Source organism: Lepisma saccharinum, chromosome 1 (assembly GCF_977018435.1).
Source record: "Lepisma saccharinum chromosome 1, izLepSacc3.1, whole genome shotgun sequence".
NCBI lineage: Eukaryota > Metazoa > Arthropoda > Insecta > Zygentoma > Lepismatidae > Lepisma > Lepisma saccharinum.
The window spans coordinates 173,722,577-173,734,703 of record NC_139229.1 but is presented as its reverse complement, the minus strand read 5'-3'; the positions used below and the strand labels follow the sequence as shown (position 1 = coordinate 173,734,703).

The following is a 12,127-nucleotide window of genomic DNA, read 5'->3' as shown; positions in this document are numbered from 1 at the left end:
GGTCTTGGTCTGCAGATTTTACTGGATTTGTTAGGGTGGTTAATGTGATTTTCTATGCTTAAGTTAGAGACCCTGTTATTACTATTATAACTACATATTGACCTTGAATTTATTGAACAAACTGTATGAAACTAACGAAGTTCATCAATACATTGCTGTCAAGGTGAGATCATTATGTAACAACTGTTATTTGAATCATTCAATAAGTTTTGAATATAATGTAAAATAATTGTTTTGTACAATAACCCTGTGTAAAAGTCAGGTTTGGAGGTTGCCAATCATATCACTTCATGATTTACACTAAATTAAAAAAAGTAAGGAATATAACCAACAAATAATTTCCAATTGTTACATTAAATCAAGCTCAATATCCCAATATTTTTCATGTAGTCTTCCTTTTATTAAGAGTCAAGATGACTTCAGTAGAGTTTATGATTATATTCTTGTGATTGATAGTGTTTCTTCATTAGCATGCATACTTAATTGAACATTATCCATTGTTCAATTCTAACACTACTATATTTCTTCTCTCATGTTTTGAGTTAACTGATTTTTTATTCTGATGATTGAACTGTCGAGTCAGTAGCATATTCTGAAAATTTGGCCTGGTTTACCTAATAATTCTTATTTATTGTATGTATTTATTATGCAGCCCCTCATATCTAGATGAATTAGATGTAATAGAAATCAAACAACAATGCAGCCAGGCAAGTATAACAAAAACAGGAGTCCAACAACTCTGCTGGTTTCACAGTTAAGCTGCTATGCTACAACAATGTAACATTGACAAGATCCATTGTATAACTGCTTATTTTTTGTTAAATTTAGCACATTGTTATAACTGTATCTTTAATCAAAGTAAAAATGAATGTCTGATGAAGGGAGTGTATGTTATTCCAAAACATCACAACAAAAATTGTGTTTTTATGCTTGTAACAGCCGTAAACTACAGGAGAAATAATAATATAAATTCAAGTTTTTATGTAATTTCAATATTTTTCATAAAATTTCCCTTTTCACCAAAAAATGAATCTGGATTTCCCTTTGCCAAGCAAGATACAGAAACAGGAAGGAACAATCAGTTTTCTCCTGCCAACGCAGGTGGAATTGACCACTCAGGCCCCATGTTTTTAAATAGTCCCCCTCCCACTTTTTGTTCAGCTGCCTTGCCCTCCCTGCATGCAATCAGGGAGGAAATCCAGCCATCAGAAGGGTATGATGGAGAATGATCAGTGTCGTACATAAACCATTTTTTAAATAATACTTAAATTTGGTTTAAACACTTGTTTTAATAGTTTGCATAACATATAGTGAGCAATTTTCCACATTATAGCTGGCTGAATGTACGTATTAAAAAATATGTGAGAAAAGTTGATTCCGGCAGTAAATTTGGTAACATCACTAGTAAACTAAGTAGTTGCCAAAGATGGCAACATGATACACCGTGTTTCAAAAAGAATCATCCGAAGCTTTTTTATTTATCAAACCAGGAACTTGGAATTGTTTTTAAATACACAGCTATACATAATTTTTTACATAAAAAAATGTTCATAAGTGCTCAATGTGACCCCCTTTGGATGCTCGGCATATGTCCATACGGTAAGAGAATTCGCCCCATACCCGTACCTTTTTGGCTGACACTGTCACAGGAATGTCATACTTGGAAATGCTTGAGAACTGGCTTTTCCCACAGTTACAGCTTGATTCCAATGACTTCCATTTTCCAACAGGATGGAGGTCCACCACATTGGCACCAGGATGTTTGAAGATTCCTGAACAACACACTTCCTCAACGATGGATAGCCCGTAAGGTTCCAAACTATGAGGAATTGCATGCATGGCCTCCTAGGTTGCCCGACCTCACTGTGTGTGATTTTTTCTTGTGGGGGTACATCAAAGACACTGTTTATGTGTCTCCACTTTCGACTACTGTGGATGAACTGCAAAATCGGATCACAGCAGCAGTGACTCCAGACATACTCGCATCTGTATGGGATGAATTCGCCTACCGTATGGACATATGCCGAGCATCCAAAGGTCACATTGAGCACTTATGAACATTTTTTATGTAAAAATTTGTGTATAGCTGTGTATTTTAAAAGCAATGCCAAGTTCCTGGTTTGATAAATAAAAAAGATATAGCCTTTTGAAATTGGATGATTCTTTTTTAAACACCCTGTACATACATTAAGATGGGCATTGAACTAAATGCTAGTGTTGCATTTTGTGCCTGTGACTGTTGGATTTCAAACACTGATTGTGCTGGAAGGGGAATAATGAGTGGACGTTCCTTGCAGGGTCAAGAGAAGAACCTCCATTCACCCTCTGGAGACACCCTTTGCTCTCCAGCAAGTGACACTGCAGAGTCGACGGTTCCTGATGAGTTGACTGCCACCCCTGACCAAGAAGTGCCGAATGTGACTCAGACCACAAACAGCACAACGTCCTTGAATGGACGTGTGGTCCAAGAGGTAAGTAACGAAAGTCTTAGCCAAAGTGATGGTCAGATTAGTGAGAAGAGCACAGACGTTGATCTCATTCGAGAAGCAGTTCACAAAAAGAAGAAAAGAGTTAACATCAGAATGCACGACGATGTGCAACCTGCCCCGATTGAGGTAAATGCAAACCTACGTGATGGAGAGAACGATGGGGAAGTTCCGAACGAAACTACGGCATTGAGGAGGGGCTCAGAGTCAGATTCTGCAGCCGACCAGTCTGCTATGAGTAACGTCTCGGAAAGTTACCTTACGATGACCGGCACTATTAAACGTGGAAAGAAAGCAGGTCAGAACATAGATGTGAAGCTGAATATTTCACGAGAAGAACTAGAGGTACTTGAAGCGAGTATTGCACAAACAAAATCTCACGATTCGAAAGAATGCTTGTGGGGAGTGAAGAAGGGTTTACATATTGCTTTGTGGACATTTTTGTGTTTTCCATTCGTAATTGTGATATCCAGTTTCTATTCTTTTTACATGGGGACCTTGACTTGGTACAATGTTTTTACATATTATAGCGAAGAGAAGACTTTAGTTTATAAAATATTTGTGGCTCCTATGTTAATACTGTTGTATCCATTCCTGATACTATTTTTTACATTGGGACTTGGTATGTACGCTGGTGTTATCCAAGTCTCGTGGTATTTTGATAGCTGGTATAAAGAAGTTCAGGACTTAGAGAAGGGCTTTTATGGGTGGTTGTGCAGTGCAATGCAGTTAGAAGACTGTTCTCCCTATGAGGTTGTTATTCTTACAGATATTCAAAGTTCGGAAGGGGTAATCAGGTCATCCTCTGAAGATTCAACAGCATAAGCTTGATTACAAAATACAGCAGAGCCATTTCCCAACTACCACTAAAGAAATGACAGCTCTGACTTGTTAGAGCCATAGAATATTTTCTTTCCGATTGTGATTCATACAATATAAGACTGTATTTTGAAGCAGGTGGTCACTTAGGATTGGGGTGTTACAGTAACAAGCAATCTGATATTGCACAAGCATTACCGTGTAAGCCTTGTATGCAAGTGCATATTGGGCAGCAATCTCTTCCAGTCATTTATACAACAAAAGTCATTTGCACATTCATAAGAATGAAAAGTGTTTGGTGGAGCTAATTTTGGTAAGATGAATCTGTTACATAGTTCTTCAGTAAAATATCCATAAACTAGAACGATATGGATTCCCTTGTGTGCAGTATCTGGTTTTGTTCAATTTCCTATACAAGAGCAACTCCAATGCATACCATTAATGTGTGAAAATAATAGCTATCGAAGGTGCGACAGAGGTAGCCAACTGTTCTACTTGTTGTGACATAACCAAATGATTCAACTGTATTTGCACCGTTGAATGCATTGTAGTTGCAACTATTCTTGAAGCATAAAGTGAGCTTCAATAAAGAATCAATTCATCTTTGCATCTGCTGTCTTGCCTGTTTAGCCTTCTTCCATTGTGTCTCAATGTCTTGTCAAATGAAGACTTGGAAAAGCTAAATCCTGCCAAAAAGAGCATCTAACTCAAAAATTCCAACTGTGAGAGCCTTCAAAATATGTAATTATATTTACATAGTTCAGGTAGACCAGGTGACCAAGATGCAGCATTTCCAGGCTGTATTTATATTTTTAATCCCCAAAAGGATGAATGTTTTCAACATCACAGCCATGTCTATAGTAGTCAGGTGTAACACATGCTTGAGCTTCCAGTAGTGTAAATACTGAACAACGAACGCAGGTTCTTAAGACCGCACCACATTTCATATACATATACTGAATTAGAACTCGGTTATTACTGTTTTTTACATAGTGCAAATTTAATTTTCCTTCACTTGTCAAGTTGTAGTCTTTTTGCAGTGTTATTGTTTACCATGGCCGTAGACAGGAAATGTTTTCGGGGGGGGTTCATCCATAATTGTTCCCATGGGCGTCGCGAGAAATTTGAATAATAGTAATAATAACAATAATTATATAATAATAATTAAAATTTCATAATAATAAAACAATTTTATTCCATAATAATAATAGGCCTAATAATAATAATACTAATAATAATAATTATTATTATTATTGTAACCGCCCCTGTTGTTGTTATATCCTTGACGGGGCTTACTCAATCTAGCAGATGAGTGAATATCCAGCACTAGTTGTTTTTTTTTTTTTTTTGTTTTTTTTTTTTTACGTTTCATACAGTGTGTACTGAAATCCACAATTATTATAGTTTGTTATTAAATTTTAGATACCTTCGAGGAAAAGCTTTAATAGTCTGATGAAAATTTTAGTCACAATGTTTTTGTTGTTTGACCTTAAAACTTAATTTTTGGAATTTTGAAAAGTATGGAACCAGTTATTATTTTAAAAAAAACTTAGCCTGGTGCATGGATTGTCTCAATCGCGAATGTAATGCGCTACGAAATTGGAGATCCTAGGTTTGAACTCCTATCACGGGGATTTTCAACTTTATCGAACAGGGAATTACAAATTTGGAAAGGGAACTTTGGGACAATCATAAGTGAATTTTCAGTCTATATTCTTTGTGACGCAGGAGCAACACTGGAAAGATAACAGCAGAAGTGAAAATGGAGGGGTCGCGGGTGGGCTACGATTCTGAGAATAAATCCTGTTTCACTCAAGTTTCAGAATTCCAAATGTATGAAAATTCTAGCTTGATCGTTTCAACCTTGTCTCCTTGTATTTTGTGATGCTTCGAAAAAAAATTTGGAAAATGAGTTACAGATTTTGGTTTCTGAACTTCCATTAATCCAACATGTCAGAAGTTTCGGGGGGGGTTTGAACCCTAGAAACCCCCCCTCTAAATACGGCCATGTTGTTTACATATGTCTTTTGAATAGGTGGAGTTTATTCTGATAATATATTTTTAAATATCGATTTATTTTTATCTGTCTCAGTAAAAGTAGTGTGCTTATTTGTTTGTGAAAATGACTCCTTTAGAGGTGGTGATGTAATTTTCTGTTAATGTATTAAGTTTTAGTTTTTCAACTGAAGTTTTCCAGCTTTTCTCACAACGGTACGTTATTACTGAAAATCTCAGCCCCAGATAAAGCTCTGGGACCCTACTGTTTTCTACACTAGGTAGAAAATTGATACTTGTTAGATAGGATCCATGTCACTATATTATAGCTGCAAGATTGTCATTCTGAAGCAAGCAGTTCATTTACATATACAAGTGAGATTTGCCAGAGTGAAAATAACTTATTTTTCATAACTATGAAGATAAAAATAACGATGCAAGTGAGGTGCAAAACCACCTCATATCTGATGTAAGTGGTTATAACTTTTCAAGTTCTAACAGATAATGTATTTTCACATATATTGTCTGGGTTTTATCTGCATTTGAAGATTATTTCCTTCCAGATTATCCATCACATTCAAAGTGAATACAAGAAATTTTAAATCTGAATCTCGTGCCCATTCAATTCCAAAACTGTCTTTGATTTTATTGCAAGATAAATTCAAAGGTTTTGCTGTATTTATGCTGTTGGATAGTGAAACTAAATATTGTAAATTAACAATAAGTTAATGCCCTTTATGGTCAACATTTATATACGAATGCCTGAGTACTGAACATATAATGCACAATTGTTAAAAATGTACATTCTTAGCAGTAATGTGAATGTGGTCAAATACATGCATAGTTGTCCCAGCTTAATGCTGATACCTAACCTTGAACTTCAGGTGTTATCTAAGCGTATTAACTGCCACTTTTTTCAGACAACAAGGTGGAATTATTAGTATATTAAAAGACTGAATGTATTTTCCAGCTATGGTCTGGGACCATTGTTCCCTTTTGTTAATTTATGCATAGTACACATCACTGCAATTGGGTCTGATTTAATTTTTGTATGTAATTTTATATGAATGGAATAAGAGGTAGAAAAAGATTATACATTTTACATTATGTAATTGAACTTTTTTATAAAAATAACATTTTTATATCATATTTTATCATTAGGGTATTGATTTTTTTTTAAAAAAAACACAACTTCTGTGTTAGGAGTATGTGGAAATGCTGCATTTTTATTCCTTTCCCTTTTTTATATTAGGAGTATGTGGAAATGCTGCATTTTTATTCCTTTCCTTTTTTTATATTTGTCATTTTTTCTGATTTCTGTAACATGAAAATAATTCAGTATAGCATAAGCTCTGTACAGGTGCTTAATGTTATTATGTGGATATATGATGAATCTGCATCTTTGTAACAGGCTAATATTTTTTAAATTGATAATAAAATGCAGTTATGCTCAGTTACAGAATCGTGCTACGGAAGTGCGTAGTTGTTTAGTTTTAAAATGTCCTTACTTATGATAAGAGCAACATGAAGGAAGAGTTACTTTTTGAACTCTTATAGAAGTTTTTACTCATTGTTTGGTCTATCATGCAATTATGGAGGGAAAAACTGACCACTTAATAAAAGGTACATTTTTGGAAATCCTTTTGAGATACATTTTTTTCCTCAAAAGCATTTTGCAAAATTTTTATAAAGTATCTGTGATATCTACTCTTGTTTTGAAATACAAAATTACAGTTTTTACATTCCAATACGATTGTCCATAAATTTCAAGACCACAACAAATCTGTGAAATGAAGAGGGTAAGTGAAAGAACCTTCTCACTCTTTTTTGTCAGTCGTGCTATTAAATTATTAAAATAGTGTTTTATAAATTCAGTGTTCTGGATTGTGCATTTCAGTCCTGTAAGTTACAATGCTGCAGCAAATCAACAGTTGTAATCTACCCATGGCCAGCCAGGTTTTTAATTCTCATATCACATATCGTGACTAGTTTCTACTTTTCTACTTCAAAATTTTTTGTTACAAAACAGAAATCTGTCATAGTATTACGGAGGAGTTTGATAAGTTTTACATGATACATGGGAAGTAGCTCACCAACATTTACAGCAAAAGAATTTGCATCAGAGCCAAAAATCCTGAATTATAAATGTAGAATGTGTAAGCAGCCATAATATTTAATTAAAATGTTCAGTTTCCATCTTAATATGTGTGGAAAATGCAAGGATAATTAATTTTTTTAAAATTATTTTCTACTGTTTTTGCTTAAGGAAAACCAATATTTATGAGTAAATTTGAGTGTACTTCTTCATATGAAAAATTTCTACTATGAGAACAGATGCCCTCACCAGTATTACGAGAAATGAACTAATTTTTAAAGATGTTTCTTAAAAGTGTGATAATTCTGTATATATTGGCAGGACAGTTGTGCTGTGTCAAATTGGAAAGTTTCTTCTTCAAATCTGTAAGTGTTCAGTATGTACTAAAATTTCTACATATGTACTCTAGTGCATAAACCTTGTATTTCTAACCACAGTGTATCAGAATGACGAATTCAGAAGAAACAAAAAAAGTATTTCAAGCAAAGGCAGCTTGGAGGTTGTTGAGAAAAAAAAGAGTGATTTTTACCATACATTTTCTCAATTACTACTTTATGTGTGGGATTTTTTGTTGTCATACATGATTTTTGCTCCATAATTATGTGTCCTTATTGCAAGTCAGTATGTTAAAAATTTTGAAATGAAATAATTTATGAACATTAATGTATTTTTAAAACATTTAATTTGTACACAGCATGTCCCAAAATGAATATTGGGGTTTCATAGTCGTTTATTTTTTATAAATGTTCAATGTGAGCACCTTTCGTGACAGCATACATCCATTTGGTAGTCCAGTGCTTCTCGGTGCTTTCATTCAACACACTTGGACATCCAGAACTCTTTCCTTTGCTGACACATCCAGTTGTTTGAAAATTATTAAACCATTGACGAATGTTGTTATCGGAAGGAGGATCACTTTCAAATTGCCATCGAAAAGATTCTGAACTGAAACAGCAGAACCACACCTTCCAAATTCAATGACACAAAAGGAATTCTGCTTGGGAGTCGTCATCTTGTGACACCTACACTGCCGTAACTGATGAGAAACAAATGATAGGGTAGCAAACTTCCACAGCCATAGTTATCATACATGTACAATTCACCTTCGTCTTTTGCAATATACACTATGTGGAAGAAAGTCATTGGACACCTCGGTTTCAACTCTGAAACGAACTCCTCATGGAAAAGAGAGTACAGACGGATATATATACGGCAGCAGGAGGCTTCTCACATCATTCGCTGATAAAATGACGGACAGGAAAGGGCTCAGCATGTTTGAAAGATTGATCATAGTAGGCTGCTCTATAGGAGGCATGAGTATATGTAGCATAGCTGATGCCCGACAGGTCCCTAAATCAACTGTAGCCTTTGTCATCAAGAAGTCGAAGGAAAAGGGACACTGCAGCAATGCACCACAAAGTGGAAGACCCACGAAATTGGACGACCGGGACAGGAGAGTGCTGAAGAGGGAGATTCGGAAAAACAGGACCCGTCCGATGCATTCGATTGCAGGAGAGTTTCAAAGTGCGACCAATTTGACTTTTTCGACCAAGACACTTCGCAAGGAGGTCTATGCGTTTGGTTATCATGGTCGAGCCGCTGCCCACAACCCCCTGATAACAAAAAACAATAAACGGCAGAGATTACGCGGGTGTAAAGTGCTGAGAAACTGGACGGTGGAGCAATGGCGGAAAGTCCTATGGAGCGATGAATCACGCTTCACACTGTTTCGATCACATGGGAGAGTGTGGGTATGGTGATTACTCGGAGAACGTCTGTTACCCGAGTGTGTAGTGCCCACAGTGAAATATGGTGGTGGCGGCATCATGTTCTCGGGTTGTTTCAGCTGGCATGGCGCGGTGCAACTGGTACCAGTGTATGGCCACATGACGTCTGCGTCCTACCGAGATATGCTCCCCATGTTGTGGCGTTTCTATGGAAACAAAGAATATGTGTTCCAGGACGATAATGCGACTTGTCATGTTTCCAGGGCTACCATAGAGTGGTATGCAGAAAATAATGTCACCCGACTGGATTCGCCTGCTCAGAGTCCTGACCTCAACCCTATCGAACATCTATGGGACGAACTGGAGCACCGATTGAGGTCGCGATCGCCTCCTCCTTCTACACTTCCAGGGTTGGTGACTGTACTGCAGGAGGAATGGCGGAATATCCCACTCGGTGTACAACACGACCTTGTGCCAAGTTTACCACGACTAGTGGCTGCTGTTATCGCTGCCAAAGGCAGACCGACCACCTATTGATTGCAAGAAAACTGATGGTATCCGCTGACATGTGGTGTCCAATGACTTTCTTCCACACAGTGTACCAACTACTTGAAACCCTGATAATCATTTTGGGAGACTGTGTGTATATATATTTGTATTTACATAAAAAGAAACACAAAGTCAGAGATAAATGTAGCCTAGTTTTAAAAACTTTGATATGTATCATGCATCATTCAGGGTGATCAGTTAGCCTTATTCAAACTTCCTGCATTTAATGAGGCCATGAAGGTTGCATCAAGTGGCTGCAGTCACTGTGTGGTATGTGGAGGAGAACCGCAAACAGATTATGTACTTTTTTCATGCAACGTATTGAGCTATATACTTTATACATGAAATGAGTGTCCCATCAAGAATAAGAAACAATAACGTGTCTCAGGTGAAGGATTAGAAAATTCAACGAACTTTTTGAACCAGGCAAAGAGGGATTCTGCATTAATCCACCCACTTTCGTAATAGACAACCAATGAGGCAGGAGGAGAATCATTCAATACAGAATTTTACCTCTGTCTAGAAAAATCTAAACATAGGGGCATGAAGTTGCCAGCACAATTCATGCAAGTTTCAGGCATTACAAGAACATCTCTTGCCGGCCCCAGTGGTGGATTGGTTAGCACATCGTGCTAGATGCCAGGGGTCGAATCTCTATCTCTTTCCTGCCAATATATGCAGATTTTAACATAATTATACACTAATTTTAACTGTTTTAAGGTCAAGATTACTAATTGATAGTCAAGTTCAGTGCTATAAGTGTAAGTGTTGTGGTGTACTGCAAGTTTCAAGCAAAGACTGAATGAAATTGTGCTCAAGCCAAAGCAAAATATATCACCAGCCGGTGCACCACAGTGTCATCTATGTGATGTGTGCTATGCAAGGCATTGTCATTTACGGTGTATAAAATTTATAAAAGTGTGTTCCCATGTATGGGGACTTTCTACATATCCAAAAGTAAATAACACGCAGCCAAAATAACCTCACATGGAGCATAGCAAATATAATAATTTAGTATAGTATTTTTACTGTGTGTTGTTTAAAACAGAAAATACTTTCTGAATAATGTATGTGTGCATGATATGGTATATTTCTATGACATGACATTATCATGTATGTTATTTACACTCTAATTCCTTTAAATTTTTTGTCATAATTTCAGTCAGGTTATGCATATTACTATAAAGTAAAGTAAAAGTAAAAAAAGTAAAGTGTTCCCCTGTGCATAGCACCACGCCATGAAGGCGTATAGGGGGTGTGGGGGTAACGCCCCACACTTTCTTGATCTGGTCGTGAGTGGGGGTGATGTGATCAGCACCATGCCCCTGACCGCCTTTACCCCCCAGGGTTTCCCCCAGGTACCCATGTTATTCGACGCTGGGTAGGCGCCGGGGCCGCTTCCACCGTTAGAAAAGTTCCCGGATTTGAACCGGCCGGGGATCGAACCCGGGACCTTGAGCATGGTAGTCAGACGCGTTACCGACTGAGCCACCGCGGCCACATGCATATTACTATGCACTGAGAAATTGTAATGTTAGTAAAAGTAATACTAAGGTATGAACCAGCTCCTTTTCTAATTTGGAATATGTTCTCTTTATGTAAAACTTTTTTGAACATTGTAAACTTTTTTAAAGGGGTGGCAGAAACAGCTGACAGGCCAGTCGCATATTTTCTGATTTATCACAGACAGCTCTGGGTTGTAACGAATCCATTGAGTGTCAGTGGTATTGTTACAAGCCAGAAGTGTCTGTGACTACCTATGCTAGGGTTGTGTCATCGATCATGAAACATTTCCCACAATTTGCTATTTTCAATGAAGTCTACTAGTCAAAAGATGCTCTTTGTAGAACCCTCTTGAATTCTCCTACATCCTTAGGCCCAGTCCTCTTGATTATTTGTGTTATTATGTTCTTGACACCATAATAATATGTTTGAAGATATTTTTCAATAAAATGATTGATCTATATTCTTTGATAGGTGTTACCTAGTAGAGTGGTTGATCATAGACTTCTCTTGTTAGTTATTCAGGCAAGACATTTATAAATTGTGCATGGCCATATGTCAGGTTAAAACACATTCAGTTTATGTAGTAGGCTAAATTTTGCTTCCATTTTTTGGTTGTGAATTACACAACAGATTTTGCTGCTTGCCAACCATGAAAAAGTTATCTCTTGTCAATATATCAGGTATTATATTTTAATACTCAAGTAAATCAGTTCATTTCATACTTGAGACATGTAACGGATCAATTGCAAATCAATTGTTCAGAGTTCATTTTTTATCTTTTCATAAACAGATATGGATTTATCATATTGCAATATATATTAAAGGTAGAAATTGAAATGACATGTAAACAAAAGTGTCTTGAGGCAAGTGAAAAACAGATTCATATTACTGTCGGTAACTAAAACAGCTGAAATGATAAAATCTCACGGAGTAGAAAAGCTTTGATGAAA

At 36.6% G+C, this 12,127-nt stretch overlaps 1 protein-coding gene across 1 annotated transcript in view; it reads left to right on the top strand.

Moving 5' to 3' along the window:
* Positions 1-4,352, top strand: part of LOC145990194 (uncharacterized) — a 30,354-nt gene extending 26,002 nt beyond the window's left edge. Inside the window, exon 3 of the mRNA XM_083125860.1 lies at positions 2,298-4,352. Coding sequence (XP_082981986.1) covers positions 2,298-3,311 — 1,014 coding nt within the window. The 3' untranslated portion in view covers positions 3,312-4,352. The remainder of the gene's footprint in view (positions 1-2,297) is intronic.
* Positions 4,353-12,127: the final 7,775 nt, after the last annotated feature.